The following is an 18,360-nucleotide window of genomic DNA, read 5'->3' on the forward strand; positions in this document are numbered from 1 at the left end:
TCCCTGCCTGATCCAAGCATCAATAAAAGAGCATAAAGCTGATCAGACTTACAAAGTGCAGACATTTCAGTAACTGCACTCATTCTCTTCATCCTGAAAGAGAAGCTTAGGGGACCATCTAGCAATTTATTGTCAATGAACACCACACGCAAAAATTAGGATCTCCAGATCTGAACAGATTTTTACCTACAAACAGAAAAAAACTCTTATTTTCCAGGCAAGCAAACCATGACTAGGAATGCAACTTAACATGTGAATTTGCATATGTGCTGTAATGTTCGGGTATTGTACGTATGTATTCTTCCAAAGATAATAAACCAAAAAAGTTAGTATTAAATTTGGTGACACCTGTAAGAATCCAAACCTTGTATGGATGCTCTAACGGAAAAAGCTAATGGGCAACAGCGTTCTGGCACATAAGGCATATTCTCCATGCACAGAATAGTGCAATCCTTTCTGGTTTTTACATTTTCAACTTAAGGTTTTCGACCCTTACAAAAGAAAAACAGAATCATCAACAAAAATCTTCCTTCTGACTCAGTATACTGAATCACTGATAAGACTGAAGATTCAGTTATAATGTAGCTATCAGATCAAGAATGAGAGAAAACATGAGCTACAGTATCTGAACTCTGTCTACAGCTCCAGAATATTTAAAAGCTTCTGCCACAATAATCAGCAATGAATTAGCCAACAAAGTAACACTCCTCTGGTGAACTTGACTTTTTTGGTCTATCCTCTAGACCCAGTCTGTAGACTTACTAAGAGAGCACCGCATACATCCAGCATCCTGTTGTATAGAAAAGCCATACGAAATCAAAGACTGACTGCGAACGAGTCACTCAACCTTTGCTAAGTATCTACGTCATCTTAGCACAACCCTTAAGACTTTGAACACTCAGAAATTCAAGCCAGCAATACATAAAATTGTTGCTTTCTGTTGCTTTCCCCCACCCAGGGGGCCTAAAGAGTAAATCCTACTCCCAGGGACTTCGGGGATACAATTACAACTTGTGCCCTACGTAAATGTTCTTCTTCCTTGATAAATACATCCCACTGACCCCTCCAGTTGTATGAAATCAGTATTTTTATATATTGTGGGAATATTTAGGAAAAACTGTTTTAAAACATTGCCACTGCTCCTATTTTACATTTCATTCACTTTTTTATTTACTTGAACCTCCTAGGTCTGGGTTCCATTCTTTCTGTTCTCCTTTCACTAACTTTTCGCTCTCTTGTCCTCTAAATCACAGTCCTCTTGTCTTCATGGAGCGGAATCCAGGTTATAAAAATCTGGTAGGAAATCACCTTACGCTCTACAGCAAAGGTAGAAAAAAAACATTATTTTGCACCCTACTGACTTAATATTGTTTTTGCCTTGTTAACCACAACCCAGTAAAAAGATTCAATCTCAGCAAAAGCAAGGGAAAGCATGAAATAATACTTTGATCAGTTTAGGACAGCTTCATGTCATAGCTCTCAAGTGTTAATATGAGCGGCGACAACAAACAAGTTATGGTAAGGTACTTTCTCCGCATAACATCTATGAACAGTTCTCCCAAATCCAGCTCAGAATTACTTTCTATTCTTTTGGAGATTTTTAGAGGATGTCCATTGTTACTAACAGCATGAAAATAACATCCTAACAGTGACAATAGCATGTTATTTTTACAACCCTATCATTTTCACACTTTAAAGAGTAATTGATATTACTTTCACATTAAGTAAAACTCAAGCCTCATTTTCAACTGGGGAACTGAGGTGTGGGTTCCGTGTCAGTCAAAGACACTATTTTGAGCAGCAGCTAATGAGTTACATAGGTAAAAAGAAGCTTCATCACCACAATAGGGAGAAAAGAGCAATCTCTCCTTCCTTAAAAAAAAAAAAAAAAAAAAGCAAAGTTGTCCTTGAAAGAATTACATACCTATGTGTATTATAGATTCAATGCAGAAGATACAATTAGGATGGATTTATTTCCTGCAAAGAGATATTTATTTCCCTTCAAGACTTATTTCCAGAAGATATTAGCATTAGAAGTTAAAAAAAAAAAAAAAATCGTACAGCTATCGAGAAGCAGACACTGCTATACTAAGCTTCCCACCACAATGAATCCAGTTTTAAATGTAACATATAGGAATTCAAATAAGGACAAACAGAAGACCTGGCCTGAGCAACAAAACAAAACCCAAGTGTTCATTGTAAACTTGTTTTTCCTGAAGTCATCTGTAAAACATATTCCCGAGTTTCTCTGTCCCATCCCCCGATCCTCTTATTAACAGACGTTCTCTCCACAGCTTTTTCATTGCACTCCATTTCCAAAACCCATGTCAGTACCATGCAGCACATTTTAGCACCGAGGTTACACGTAACTGTACATCTTTTTATCTCACTTGGGAAAAACCTTTAGAAAACGTACATAAGCAGATGTTGTAAGCAGTCTGAAGACAAGGCAGTCATCTGTTTATATACTCTCCATGAAAGAAATACTTTAACATTTTCAAAATTCATGACAGCACCAGGCATTTCAGTTCATATCAGTTTTCAGCTTTCCCAAATACTATTTATTGTTATTTACGTGCATAAAGTCTAATCTGATCTAAACATTTATTTCTCAATTCCTAATCCCACGTCATTAATGTAGTTATAAATTAAAAAGCACTAAAGTTATTTACAGTAAAAAAGAAATAACTTAAAACCATACTATCTACCATTTAATCTACTCTTGATAGTTTAGCATGGGCATCCATTTGGAAACAATAGCTGTTTTTCATATGCTCACATTGCCTTTCCCTTACATGCCTCAAAAATTAGAAGAAGTATAGAAGTGAGCTATGTATAGGGAAGATAATTTCATTTTACAGAGTGCCCTTCATTGTCCAACTGTCCCTAAGCACTTTACAGAACAGCAAGTCCCTTAGATGTAACCACCATACAGGCAAATGTGGCAGCTGTTCTGGACTCTGCAATAGCTCACCTGTAACCAGAGTAATTTCATACTGAGAGGCTGCACATGAGCCCAAGACACTAGGGAAAATATTTAATCATTAAAAAAAAAAAAAGGCCATTATATCTGTAGGTATAATGCACACTGTCTTAGAATTCTGCAAATATGCCAAATCAGTATTGTAAATATACGTTGGATGTAACACACCTCCAGATTAAAAAAAAAAAAAAAAAAGGAAAAAAAAAAAAAGTAGTCTTCAGTATCTGAGACTTAGGTTACATTTTTTCATCCCATGCCTTACAACTAATCCCCATGCAAAACCCCTTGCAGATGGGAGAACTCAGACCACTCAAAGGTGCTGAGGCCTCTCGCTGGTGTTTATACACTAAGCAACTTTCTAGATCAAGTTTTCTAAAGCAGAAAATTAGCTCCTAAAAATCAAAGAAACATACCCTGAGGGTGAAAGTTTTCTTATTAATAACATTCTTTGTAAAGAAAAGTTAATCCTGTATGTCAAGCCCACAGCCCATATTTTTCAGTTTTCTATCTCCCACTTCCATCAAGTGTTAGCAATATTAAGCCTTTGTTTCAGTCATTGTACAAACTAGACAGTGCTCACCTCTGGTCTCAGTAACAGGCTGGGTAAAGTTCTTTCTGTATGATCATTTCCTCTCTTTCTACTTAACAGCTTTTTTTTATTATTATTATATATATATATTTTTTAAGAGAACACCAGGCAGCACAGACAGATCTGACACAATCCTGCAGCAGAAAATATGGCAGATATTTTTACTAGGAAAACACAAAGCTCAGTTCTATACATCTTATTAACTTTGTCCCACTGCATGAGGAACTATGAGATGCCTTCGGGCTTACGCAATTCTAAAAATGGAAACATTCCATAAGGAAAGTCCTTCCCGTGTGATGAAACAAAGAAGTTATCAAAACAGGATGTACTACACAGAGCACACGTGCATCCTTATTTCAATTGTTATGGCATTAGCCCTTCCTAATTGAATTACTTTTTGGAGTGAAGTTACATTTGCTTTTTAAAAGCAAACATGCTACACCCATTACTCTATGAAACGCACAGAGATCCATGGGCACAAAAAAGACTACACCTCAGGAAACAGTGCACATCGCATATCTGAGCACATGGTAAGCTGCTAAGCCCACAACATAAAGGTTACTGTCTCTCTGAAAAAGATTAGTCATGGTGGACAGACAAGCTCTGAGATGCAAATTAACACAGCCTCCTATGCACCTGATGACTGGATTACTCCAAAATCTGGAGAAATAAGGCGGTGAAGCCACCTTATCTCTATCTCTTTTGATACTACACTTCATGAGCGGATAAGAGGAACCCTAGAGTTCTGAAGTTCAGGAACAAACAACTAAGCAAGCCCTCCCCTCCCCTCTCCTCCACCCTGCACAAGACAGTCAGAGAAAGGAAACATAACTTTATGTCAGTGTTTATTTACATGATAGAAAGTTCATACAATTTGAAAGTTGTCTCAACAGGACTCCAGCAATTAGTGCATTTGCCTGTGTGTCTTCAAAACTCAGAAGAAAAAGGGATGATTTAAGATTTGATGATGTGGCTTCAGAACATATTGACGATCACTTGGGAAAAAAGTGCCAGGCATCATCTAAAACAAAAAACACACATCAAGAATGGCATTAATTCTATGCAACTAGCCAAACACAAACATTTCAAAAGCAACATTCTACCCTTTCAACTGTCTCCCCTCCTAACACAACACTTCTGGGTGAACTCTATCCCCAGCCTACGTAAAAAGCATGTCCTCAAAATAAAAGCCCCTCATTTTAACAGCTTGGCTGAAACTACCCTGCAAAGAGTCACAAACACTGATGTGACCATCCCTGGAAGACATCAAAGATTAGGCAGATTATGTTCAGCTGTCTGTCAGATGTCTGAGATGTAATACTTCAGTAAATAAATGCTATTTATTGGCATGCCATATAAAGGCAAATGGAATGCAACTTGCTTTCCCATGATACGGACTACACAGATGTTACTTTGTAAACAGTTTGGAACTTGACTCATGACTTTCAGTCTCTTAGTGTTTCTCTAACCCCCTCCATCTCAAACAGTGCATACATTTTCTCTATAGAGTTCTTGCCAGTAGAAAAATGTCTTTTTTTAAAGTAAATGTAGCTAACAAAAATGAAAATCTAGGATGCAATCTTATTTCTTGACTAAAAACACATGTTCTGTTAACATGAAAAACAACATCATAAAAATAAATGGATTTTGTTATTAAAAATTACACTTGAAAAGTAAGTGTGGTTATGTCACTTTTAGGAAAAGGGGCTGTTTATTTGATTGGTTAGCTACTATGAAGAATGACAAAAAATAAGGCAAAGCAAACTTTCTCAGTTAAAAAGGGTAAGTGTTATGCATTTGCCTTCCCTGATCAAGGTGACAGAAAAAAAATATTTAATCTTCTCATCTTTTTATGTAGACTACGTGTAACAGTAACCTTCTCCCATAAACAGCCCCTGAATTTCTGTCCACAATCTATTTAATAGGGAACAGGCATGACAGTCTGCCAAAATATAACCATTATCATCATTCTCATGTGTACTTCTTTTAACAGGACTGTCTTTAGGTCAATTTTTAAAGCAAATGATTAAAAAAAGTCATATGACATTTGGGGTAAAAAGAATATACCTTCTTGGGAAACAGAGTCTCCATTCACAGGCACTGGTGCCTAAAAAAAAGACCAACAGCATGTTAGTTGTTAGTTAAAGTTTCACAGGTAGTATCAAAACTCAAAGCTATTTTACTGCTGAAGAGATTTGCTCTTGATTTTAATATCAAGAAATATTACTACAAACAGAACTTTCTGTAGGCCCTGAAGGGCAATATTTTACCCTTAAAGACCTTCCACTTTTTTTTTAAAGCTACCATACAAATATTTGTTGTTCATAAATGACAAAACATAAACACTAATAGTGAGTGATAGATTAATACCTTATCTAACATAAAGGCGATTTTCCTACTCCGTTGTCTTTGAGGATAACAGGATTTGCTGTTTACATACCAACGGGTAAGAATGCCTTTCCAGTTACGTTACTGTACATGTTTTATTATAAGGTATGCACGTGGGTATATACACACAATTTCTACTACATAGATTCAAACATTTTAAAATAAATGTATAATTATACCCTTTTACAACTATATTTTGACAGAGGAGGAGTCAGTTCTGCGGAGAACGACAAATTCTGTTTTAAAACTTAGGTCTGTAGGTCCAGGTCAACTTCTCAGCAAAGCTGGATACAGCACTAGTCTATCGCAGTATTACACAGCGTATCCTGTTCTTTTACTTAAAGCTAAGGGAAGAAATTAAAGTCAGTTTTAACACCAGCTGGAACCAACCTGCCGCGCAATGAAGATGCAAGTGTAGTTACATTAATAGTGACAATAATCTTCCACTGTCCTTCCCTCAGTTCCTCGCAAAGAGGCAAGTTCTCCAACTGACATAACTGATGAGGAAAGAAATAGTATCTCGGCACACAGGATCTTGCGACATCCACCCATACGCACAAATCAAGTGCAAAACCTGGGAGGACACTGGCCTTTGCTGTGACACAGGCCCACCTAAGCTAGGCTTACCCAAACAGACAACCCTGGGACAAATCACTTAGGTGAATCGTGCAGCAAAGAAACAGCCTCAGAGACAGGGCTTACAGCAGTTTGAAGCTTCAAGAGAACAAAGCTGAACTGTGAACAATATTGTCTTCTAAATTTATAGGTGGAAAACACTTTCTGCCATTACTAACGGCACCTAAAGACATTAATAAAGACTTTGCAGTATTTTGAGGACAGCCCAGGCTGACCCAGCAGCTGTGGCAGGAGGGCTCAGCACAAGGCAAAGCTCAAGCTGAGCTGTGCCAGGGTGGGATTCTCTCGTGAGCACGGCTGTCTCCAAGCATGCACAGGGCTGGCTCCCCAAAACAGTCTGTGAGGAGGGAGGGGAAAAATAGTATTCTTCCTGCTTTACCCACAGTAATTAAGTGCACAGAGGGGCTACATGACTGGTCTGTGGTCATAAAGAAAGTATGTCCCAGTGTGATGAACATAACCCAGGTTCTCCCGGCCTCATCACCAAACCATCCTCTCTTTTCAGTGTTATCGTAGCCTTTCTAGCCTTAAATATAGCCTTATCTCATAAGGCAGTGAGAACCAGTGGTCACAAGGTACAAAAGGTACCTGCTGCTGCTGGGATAATTGCTCAGAAAGTTTAAGTTGAGAACTCAGAGGACCATGCACCAGTACAGGTTGGGGGTTGACCTGCTGGAAAGCAGCTCTGCCGAGAAGGACCTGGGAGTGCTGGTGGACACCAAGTTGACCATGAGGCAGCAATGTGCCCTTGTGGCCAAGAAGGCCAATGGTATGCTGGGGTGCATCAGGAAGAGTGTTGCCAGCAGGTCGAGGGAGGTGATTCTCCCCCTCTACTCAGCCCTGGTGAGGCCACATCTGGAGTACTGCGTCCAGTTCTGGGCTCCCCAGTACAAGAGGGATGTGGCACTACTGGAGCAAGTCCAGCGAAGGGCCACAAAGATGATTAGGGGACTGGAGCATCTCTCTTATGAGGAAAGGCTGAGAGAGCTGGGCCTGTTCAGCCTGGAGAAGAGAAGGCTGAGAGGAGATCTTATCAATGTGTACAAGTATCTGAAGGGAGGGTGTCAAGAGGATGGGACCAGACTCTTTTCAGTGGTGCCCAGCGACAGGACGCGAGGCAATGGGCACAAACTGAAACGCAGACACTTCCATCTGAACATGAGGAAAAACTTTTTCACTGTGAGGGTGACAGAGCACTGGAACAGGTTGCCCAGAGAGGTTGTGGAGTCTCCTTCTCTGGAGATATTCAAAACCCACCTGGATGCAATCCTGTGCAACGTGCTCTAGGTGACCCTGCTTGAGCAGGGGGGTTGGACTAGATGATCTCCAGAGGTCCCTTCCAACCTCAACCATTCTGTGATTCTGTGATCCTCCCACCAGGAACAGGTCAAACAAACCCATCCCACTGAAACAGGAGTCTCTTCACTCCAGAATCCTTTCATTTGGGGTACAGGTGAAAAAACAGACAGCATCTTTTGTTCACAATTGGCCACTGAACAGATAATTCTGCTTCTAAATGGAAATATCCTGATAAAAAAAGTTGTAGGGAGAAAGGCAGTTAACAGATCTCCCTGCTTAGATGTGAATTATTTTAAACACATTAGTAAATGTACAGGTTATGATTTTGGTGGATATTTTTTAAATTAAAAGGAAAAGCCAACTATTTTCCTCAAAGAGATTTTTCTGTCTTTTATCAAAGAAGCCTCATCTAGCAAAGCTTTTCTAGTTCATTTTCTTTCCAGTATTACAAGGGAAGAATTATGTGATAAGTCTGAGAAACACTGCTCTACTAACTATAAATAGATTGCCTTGGAGGTTTTCCAATTTAAAAAGTCCTCAGCGGCTTCTTCACAGAGCTGGTGAGCAAGCAGTTCCTGGGATTAATGTTAAATAAAGGTTTGGCTGTCCTGGTCAGTTTTGCAGATGGCAACACTTAGAAGCCCGAAACAAACAGTACATCTTAGCACTACCATATTCAGCTACAAAGCTGCATTCCTCCAGGGTTTAGTTCTCAGCGTGTTCTAATGTCGGAGCTGAGAAAGAGATGAAACAGTTTTCAGATGCTAGGAAACACCAGAAACTTTCACCATCTACAGTTTAAAACTCCAATGAGTGTGTAGCTGCAGGGGGGCTGGCATAATTCTAGGTAGTTCAAATGTTCAGTACACGCTCTCATACACACAGGCTATCTTCTCATCTCATTGGGATTGACTGGACATGGCAACTTCCCCAGCTGTAGAATTATTCCTGATTTGCCACTAATAATTTGACACTACAACACACCTTCTGTCCTGAAAGTAACTCAGTGCAGTGGAAATCCCCCAACACAAACAAGCCATTTTATTCCCACATCTGTAAAATAATGAAAGGGCAAATTCTAGCACAGTAAGTTCTATTGAAATCAGCAGGACTACCTATGGAATTACTCAATCAAAAATGTATCAAATTCTGATTTGTGCATAATTTGGTAAGCACTTGATAAGGATTTGCTTGTTTGTTTACCATTTGGTTCTTAGTTACATTCCTCTTTCACCATAAAAACTGGTTTACAACAATAGTGAGTGTTCTTTTTACTTATTTTTTGAAAACCCAGTATACCTGATTTAATAAAAGGCAATTATCACCAACTCAAAAATTCCATAATTACAGTCTGACCTAGGAAACAGGAGTGTAACGAACCAGTTCTCAGTGTCACAAGTAACTCAGAAATTATGCAGTAGCTGAAATATGTTCCTCACTATAAAAAAGCTCCATTCTGGCTTTTCATTCTTCTGCTTCTATCCAGAAATTAATATATGGACATAAATTAGAAAAAATATGTGCTTTTAGTTTCAAAAAAACAGATACAGGCAGCTTAAATTTAAAACTACCAAGGCCATTAAGATTCCTCAGCCAACATTCACGTATTTTGACTTCTGCTTGAAAGAGATGAATGCGTGACAACCAAACTGGGCAATGTAGTACACTAGACAAAAAGATACCCGCTTAAAATGTACAAGTCAACTTATTTGCTTATATTTAGAGTTTGATTGTCTGCCGTTTGATTTCAAGAGTATCTTACTTTTTCAAGTTACTTTAGATTGGAAATTGCATACAGTAAGAACAGTATGCAAAACAGGACTGCATCTTTTCCCTGTTTGGAAAGTACCAAAAGACAGTCACCTACATAGACACAATTAAAGTATTTAGAATGTACTGAAACAGAATGACGGAAAGGAGTATGGCATGACAACTTCACAAAAACAGAAGTATCGCTTAAAGAAAATAATGAGGTACAAAAAGGCAGGAAGTGATAATATTTGATAAAAAGGCAAGCGTTCATAAGACATTAATTAAGTTTGATCCAAAATACGGATTTTTATAAAAAGGTTTTACAAATCCAAAACTCCAGAAAAAATGTAATTTGTAATTAAGAGGCAAAATAATGGATACCACTGGTTTAAACAGATAATTATTTACGTATATGCTTCGAAGTACAAGCAGCACAGAACACACAAAAGGAAATACTCCTTTGCAGATTCGTCACTGTCCAAACTAAGAATATATTTGAACTTGAAATTTTAGTTGAATTTAAACATGCATTAAAAGTTATTGCAAATTTGAAAGTATAGGGGAGGTAAATATTTGCTTATAGCTGTGACTGACATGACTAAAAACATATCTGAATACCAAAATGAATTTTTTTCATATAAAATTTACAATCCCATTAATCAGTATGGATCAAAACACATTCACAAGCACAAATGCCAAATGCTGAAAGCAACACACCAGAAAAGAAAAAAAGTTCAGTGTGACACCTCTTTATGTCTTAAAGCAACTTTTTTGCAAGTGACAAAGTCTTATTTGCTTATGACAAAATACCACTCAGCACAATACCTTTTTACTAGAAATGGTAGCTGGAATCTTAACTGCACAGACAGTGGATATTGTCTCCTTTGAGACCTGCACTTGCATAATTACTGTGACTACTGAGGCAAAACAGTGACTGCACACAGCCCTAGTTAGTTAGCTACCCAGGCAGCCATGCACAAGTGCAAAATACTTGGCATGCTCCTGTGGTCATGGGCATAGGCACAAGCACAGAATATGTTAAAAAAGGGAAAAGAATTAGTAAGTACTTGGGGGTTCTTTTCTTCAGGTAACTTCTCGTAACTTTGCTTACATTCTGGCATCCAAACCAGCATATTTTAAAATGGAAGAAATTCTCCTTCACTAGCATTTGCACATGAAAGCATCAGACCTGCAGGACATCTTTGTTGCCTAAACGGGAAACCTGCATGTTTTAATTTTATGTTAATTTGCAGAATATGACAGGCATTCTTTAAGAAACATTCAAGAAAGCAGCCCCCTCTTTTACAGCAATGCATTTAATTATGCAAGTAGACAAACAAAGGATGCTTTTAGTGATTAGGGACTACAGTCAGCTAGTCAATGAGTTCTAACACTGGGTGGTAACTCATGGCAACAGGGGAGACAGAGAAGACAGCAGGCTAGATACAAATAGCAGTCCATCTTGCTATTCAGGATCAGAAGAAACAGCACTACAGAGGGGAAAAAAAAATAACAACAAAAAAACCCAACCCCCCCCAGCAGAATAGTAATGAACCTGACAGAAAATACAATTGGACCACTGCAATGAAAGGTTTATATTATAATGCTTACCTTTCCCCCACAACCTTTGTGCTCTTCCTTTTAATTAAAAGGAAATTTAAGGCATAAAGTAAGGACCATTTCAGTTTAGCTACTTTATTTCTATTTTGGAGCTCTGAATCTTTTCTTCTTATTAATCAATAATAAATAAATAAATAAATAAATAAAAGTAAATATTGCCCTTACCGACTGCACAATTGATCGGGCATCCTCTTCACTGCAGCAAAACGGGCTACCACCCACCAGAACATTTGTGCTGAGAAAAAATTAATTAATGTTTATCAACTATTAGAAAAGAGACAGATGATTAAGTATCCATGGGGAAAAAAAACAAACACCTCCACACAAAGAGCTCAGAAGTGCCTATCTGTCCAGAAATGAAGAAGTCAAAAACAAAGTAACCAAAGTAACCAGCAATGTTGGAGGGGAGTTAGGGGGATGTTCTTTGTTTCTGTGAGATTGGGATTGGGTTTGGGGGTGTGTGTGTGTGTGTCATTTTTATGACAATGTTCTTCATTAATGTAAGCAGTACTCACACACTCTGCTTCTGGCAGCTAACTTGGATACAATGCAAAGAACCACAGCTAAGAATCTAAATCTACCCAAAGGTCAACAGAGAGAAACAGGCATTCCTTGAGGGAGTTACCTCGCTGGCTAACACAGAAGGCACAAACATCCCCCGTGTCTCTTGTGCTTTAAAGGATGGCAGATTCTACGTGCATACAGACAGGCAGGCCACTCTTGGTGTGCAGTAACCTGCTTGCACCCTCAAAAGCATGGACAAGAAAAAAGAAAACCCAGATCCAAATTCTGCTCTTACATAAAGCATCAGATACCCGTACTGCTTCCACAAAGTGCAGAGAAATTTAGCGTCAGTCTTCCTGCAGACTATGAATCTGTACCCTTTTACACCAAAATGAGTTTTTAAGGTTCTACACAATCCCTCAAAGCAAGACTGTGATTTTAATTATTTTTAAATTGCATTAACATGTAGCTCAAAGTGCTTCTGAAATGATGAAAACTCAAGTTTGAATATTATCCTGCGACATTTTTGTAATGTTATACTAAAATTATTAACCTGTCCAACTGTTGAATTTGTTCAGTCAGCCCCAAGGAAAAGAGAGAAAGTAACATTTCCCCAAGAAAGTACAAGATGACAGTGACTACATGAGCTTTGCCCTCCGATTTAGCTAATGTGAAGCTACAGCCCTTGGACAGCACCAGGCAAACACACCTTCCTGCTCTTCAGGGTATCTGCTGCCAGAACTGCCAATACAAACCAGTTCAGAGAGTTTAATAAAGTCCATTTCAATTCAGATCAGGCCAAAGGTTGGTAACGAACAGTAATTCAGCATTCCGGAGAATAATTGTAAAGAATTTATGGAATCTTAAGCAGCAAAGGAATTCATATCACAGTAATACAGCACTGAAAGGATGGAATAAATAGTGACAAGACGATGAATCAGGATTTGCATGGGATACAGAGATTCCCCCCAAATGATCCCAAACACACCCTCTGGAGCTATCACTAAAAACTTGAAGTAGTCTATATAATTTTTGTATAATCAATATATTTTTGAACCACTTACTAATAAACCATTATTATACAAGGTGCAATTATCACAGTCAATTATTAATTATTGATCTTAAAAACATGAATATTCCTATCACCTCAAAGCAGAAAGTCTAAGCAGTTCATGCACAGCTGCTATGTGTTGAATACCAATAGTACTAGCACAATACAAAGAGGAAAAGATTTGACTGGATACTTACCATTTAATAGTACCTCCATCAGCTTTTTTATGGAGCAAAGCTTTCCAGTATTCATGGGTTGATTTAATAATTTCAACAGCAAAATCCTAGTTTATATGAAGGAAAAGTTTTATGATTTAAAAGGCTATTAAACAGAAAAAAAGCCACAGAACTAGTTTATTAAAACACAGTTTCACATGTTATATTTTACAGAAATTTAATGAGGCCTCAAAGGAGGCCCCTTAAAATAACACCCTTTTTACGAAAAGAAACAAACTTCACTATCTGTCAAATACACTGGCAACACATTCAGGACTTTCCCTCAGTCCGCAGCCAGAGAACTGGAAGGCTGCATGAAAAAATGAAATCAGCACTAGATACTAAACAGACATCTACATCTATAGAAAACTGTACCAGGTCCTAAACAGGACAAAGTGTATGAGCCTACAACTCCTCTGTTGTATGTGCACATCAGGGTCAGAGTTAAGGTTTTGCCTCCCATGCCAAAATGCGTGTTTACCTCATTAATTGCTCAATCACATAAGCATTTGCAACAATGTAACGTCAGCTGCTTAAGTTTTTTTTGTTGTTTAAAAACAAAAATAATATGGGGGGTGGGGAGCTGAAGAAAAATCCTCAGTGTCCAGATGATGTTATCTAGATTGGCTTGCAAAAAGCTGCCAACAGAACATTCACATTTCCTAACAAGGAGCGACTTGGCGAAACGCCACCAGAACACTGTGAACTTCACCAGAGCTGCTGGAACGCAGCACGGCCGCCTCACCACATCCTGGGTCTCCAGAAATGCTTGAGAAGTATCCAAATGCTCCAAACTGGCTGTGGCAGGGTCTTTAGAGTCTCAAGCCTCAACTCCGAGAATTTGACTACATCCCTGTTAAACTGTTGCTATGCTGGAATTACAGAGCAGGAAAATCAGGAAGAGCAGTGACTGGGAGAACAGGGAACAGAACATCAGGCTATCCAGCCTTAAAACCCTATGTTTGATTGATTTAAAAGACAGTTTTAGTGCTGAGGGGAGCTGGAGCATCTCTTTAACCACGCAAAAAATGTCAAATTGTCTGTGCTGGTTAGAAAGCATTTTACAACTCTGAAAAGCACACTACAAGGCTGGACTAGCTGACACATGGACATCATTCATTAGGAACTTATGATTCTCTGCCAAAAAAAGTGTACAGAGTGCACAATATATGATTTGCAAAGTATTTTTTACTCAAATCAAACTCAATTTCCTCTGGAAAAGTCCAGGCATTTTCCTCAGCAAAGTCTACTCCCAGGCCCACTCTCTTTTCAAACACTGGCCATTTTTGCTGCAGGATGTTTAAAAAGTCATTCATTTTTTCTAAAAAAGGGAAAAATATTTTTTCAGCCTTCAAGCCAAAAACAGCTCAAATGTTCTTGTATAAAATTACCAGGAAAAAGTATACCTTGAGCAAATACCAAATATGGAAAAATCTGCAACCTATTGTCTTTCTTAAACTGCACAGCCTTGAAAAATGTCACAAAAATTTATCAATCAAGACTGGGGAAAAAAAAGACAGTCTGCTTGCTCCTCTCACAGAGAGAATGAAAATATAGTAACAAGCACTGCAAACATAGTCTCTTCAGGATTGGGACCAAATGTTTTTACTGACTTTCTTTAATAACATATATTTCCCTTGAATAAAATGAAAGATACCAAAAATTATTTATTACTGTCTGCATATACTGTATTCAAAGATCCCTCATATAAAAAATTTTTATGTTAAAGTTCCTCCTCCTTTGCAAGAAATCCCCCAAATCCTAGAATGTATCAAGGAGGCCATATGACAGCAAGATACATCTTTAATTTTGTATCATCTTCACCTTGTCTTTGAATTCTCCATTAAAAGCAAACTGATTTTCTGGTTTACCATCTGGGACCTTATATGATCGGAACCAGTCAACCGTAGCCTCAAGGTAACCTGGTTTGTGCTTCCTGACATCATCAATATCTGTTGATATTAAAAAAAAAAAAAAAAAAAAAAAAAAAAAGAGGGGGGTAATTTTTACTTGCAGATTTGGTAATATAAGTTGATTTCACTGAATACTTTCAAAGTCATCAGGGAACTTCTCTTTATTGCATCAGCTGCCATAGTTGATGCTTTATGATTTCAACACCACACTAAACAGGTAAAACAGTTGCCTCCTGGTCTTCATTAATTAAGACCCAAAGGGACAATGAATAAAAAGACCATACTTATGAAAAGAAAGGAAGAAAATTCCATATTTATAGGCTTTCATTTCAGCATGTACCTCTTGCAATACTTAGATTATTCCACAAGATTTATTTTCCAACAACTGTAGGCACTACAGGAATTTTTTCATAATGAAATAATAGCTAGTAAAAACAATTTCAGCATGTGGATTTTAAACCACCATCTCAAAACAAAGTATGGGCTTGACTTCTCAAAGTTGTATTAAAGGCATATCTTTACTCTTCTTACTTCCAAATTCAACCCATGAGATAGAGACAGGCATGTACCAGGCACACTGAACACTAACTCTGCTGCTTACCCTGTGTTATCTGCATACTTGCAGTGATAAGCCAGTTCTACCCTTGCCTCTGCAGTCCTGCTGTGCAAAGTGGGACAGGACCCAAGGAGGAACGCAGGCCATTTGCAGGGCACCCTTTGGAGACAGAGATGAACATCGCCCCAGCGGGTGCTGAGAGATTAAGAACAGGAAGGTTCTGCTCTACAATAGTCACACCCTTCTCTTTCCAGCTGTCTCCTACAGCCCCTCCTGACAGAAATAGGAGCTGACTTTTTTTTTTTTTTTAATCTCTGTGTCCCCTCTATATGCAGTCTTCCTGCTATTTCATAACCTCACTCTGCCCAGGCCACCTTCTGTACTGTTACTCTTTTCTCCAGTGTCTTGCAAGTCATTTGCTCGTTTCTCCCTTCCCACTTCCCTGGCATCTCATCCTGTCTCTCACTCTGTCCACCCCGTCTGGCTACTCCCTTCTCCTCTCCTGTAGATGGGTCTCAGTCACTGACGTCTCCCAGCTGGCAATGACTGCTGATGGACACTCTTCTGTCTACCCAAAGGTGCTTAGTCTATGGGATTAACTCCTAGTCACTCCTTTCCAGCTTTAAGTGACTAGAGTATCTTTCTAAAGTCTAGTCTATGAACCTGAAAAGACATTCACAAATTTCCAAAGAGAAACAGAGAAAACAAAAACAAGAGAAACTACAGACCATTCAATTCTCTACAGACCACTGAGAGTTAACATGTGGACTGAACCCTAAGACTAAACCTATACAAGATGATATGCTAAGTGTTCATAGGCATCTGATAAGTGCCACTCCCAAATTCCACTGAATCATACATTACCCAAAGAATAAAATATAAAACCCTGAAGAGCTCTATGTAAATTTTTGCTTCTGCATGCACTTAATAGGCCTACATGTTTATGGACTCAGAGTAAAACACATTTTGAACTTGGCTGCTGGCCATCTGCCTGTAGAAAATTAGGGAGTTTCACTGGCAGAATCCCCAGGAAAAAGCAGCAAGGGCATGTAAGGCTGGGCTGGATGCAGGTCTTCTTCCTGGAATGTAAGTGTAAAAGGACAAGAAACCTTTCATAGCGGTGGGTGGATGGGTGGGTGGGTGAGTGTGTGAGACTGACCAAGAATGAATGATTTAGAAAAGGGTGGGGTCTTGGTTGGAGGCAGGATGCTTTATTTGAGCAGTATAAAACTATGACTAATATTAAAATTGGTTTCAGGACTCCAGTGCATCATCCTGCTCTCTCCAAGCAAGGGAGCATCCCTTCTCCCATCCTGAGCCCGTGTGATCTCCTGTTGTGGGGATCAAACTTGCAACTCCTATCACTTCTTGAAGAGACATTATGGCAAATCTCTTCAGGTCTATAAAGCAAACCAGGCTGCAGCAATTTCCTTGGCTCCCAATGGTGGATGAACTCCAGGTCTCCATCTCCAGACAGTGCTCAAATTCAAGCAGACTTTTTCAGACTGCTGTTCCTTTTCTGGTTCCTGTTCCAGCAAACCTCTCACCTAAAGTTTCTTCTCCATTCCTCTTCCTTGGATATATGTCTCCCATTTCCCTAAAAACTGTTCATCAGGAGGTCTTCACTGATAGACATTTGAGCCCCTCCCCATCTGGCATTCCTTATATATGTTTCTTTTAAAGACCCAAATGCTAGAATAGGCTTTGGCAGGCTCTCATTACCTCCTTAAAATAGGAAAGACCACCTTCATAAACAAAATCATTTCTGTCAATCTCATATTCTCGCTCCTGGAAAACACCTGGCCTATGTAAACTGACTACACAGAACCAGGCTAAGGCACTAGGCCAATAAGGCCCCAAAGCACTGTCTGCTGTATATTCTGGTTCTGAGGACTGGAGAAGGGGTAGAGTGGTTGCTTATTTTTCACTGGTTCTTTGCAAATTATTTTCCTTCTCCCCCGTGCTTCACTTCACTATTCTTTATTATGAAGGAGAGTTACAGGGCACCAAATGAAGCTTACACTGTTGATTAAAAAAAGAAACTTGTATTACAATGGGAGTTGTGGGTCAAGTAGCAGGAAAAAGTGTAACAACAACAACAAAAATCAATCCTGTTGCTGTGGACTCAGCACACAGCACAAAAATATAAGAAAAATAGCAGCTTTCACATCACTCAACAGCTACTTCTTCAGTTTATTAAAAGGCATCATAGAAAAGCTTGAAAGACAGCCTGTCCTCCACTTTGTTTGAAATCCAAACAACAGCTTTGGGATATCAGGGGGAGGAAGAGAAAAATATCCTCAGAGAATAGAAGAGGAAGCAAATAAAGGTAAAAGCAAAGATAACAGTAAGCAGTACATTGATTTAATGCACTAATATCTGTAGGAGCTAGTCTCATATTACGAGGAGGATATGAACAAAGAAGAGTCACGTGTCTTCTCCACAGCAGACCCTGCTTTTTGACCCTGACTGTGACTGCTTACCTTCCCTTAGAGCTACGTACTCATACCAGCGTCAAAGGGGACTAAGCACGTATGGAAGTCGCAAGCATATACCTGGTCTAATGTGATTCCGTCTCCGCAAGCAGTCCCTGCACACAGGGCAGGGAACAGAAAGGTCAGGCTCCTGTAGGTAACACAGTGTCAACATGCACCCACTGGGCTCTAGGTGGTAACTTCTCTACGTTGCCTACAAGCAACTAGAGATCCAAGTTTTCTAGGCACCAAAGTTATGCACCAAGGGTTAAGTAAGAAGAGTTGGCTATCACATTATGGGTTGCAGCTTAGTCTCAATAAGGAAAATCTCTAGAGGCTGGCACAAACAACTGCTGCTAGCTCTCCGTCAAGGGAGTGAG

The 18,360-nt window shown here is 39.0% G+C and overlaps 1 protein-coding gene across 1 annotated transcript in view; it reads right to left on the bottom strand.

Moving 5' to 3' along the window:
* Nucleotides 1–4,400: 4,400 nt before the first annotated feature.
* The window catches only part of PPA2 (inorganic pyrophosphatase 2), a 37,030-nt gene continuing 23,070 nt past the window's right edge, over nucleotides 4,401–18,360 (bottom strand). Inside the window, exons 8-12 of the mRNA XM_067297580.1 lie at nucleotides 14,862–14,989; nucleotides 13,020–13,105; nucleotides 11,433–11,502; nucleotides 5,640–5,679; nucleotides 4,401–4,593 (exon numbers count right to left, since the gene is read on the bottom strand). Of these exons, the coding sequence (XP_067153681.1) occupies nucleotides 4,565–4,593; nucleotides 5,640–5,679; nucleotides 11,433–11,502; nucleotides 13,020–13,105; nucleotides 14,862–14,989 (353 nt within the window). The 3' untranslated portion in view covers nucleotides 4,401–4,564. The remainder of the gene's footprint in view (nucleotides 4,594–5,639; nucleotides 5,680–11,432; nucleotides 11,503–13,019; nucleotides 13,106–14,861; nucleotides 14,990–18,360) is intronic.

This window comes from Apteryx mantelli, chromosome 5 (assembly GCF_036417845.1).
Source record: "Apteryx mantelli isolate bAptMan1 chromosome 5, bAptMan1.hap1, whole genome shotgun sequence".
NCBI classification, from domain to species: Eukaryota; Metazoa; Chordata; class Aves; order Apterygiformes; family Apterygidae; genus Apteryx; species Apteryx mantelli.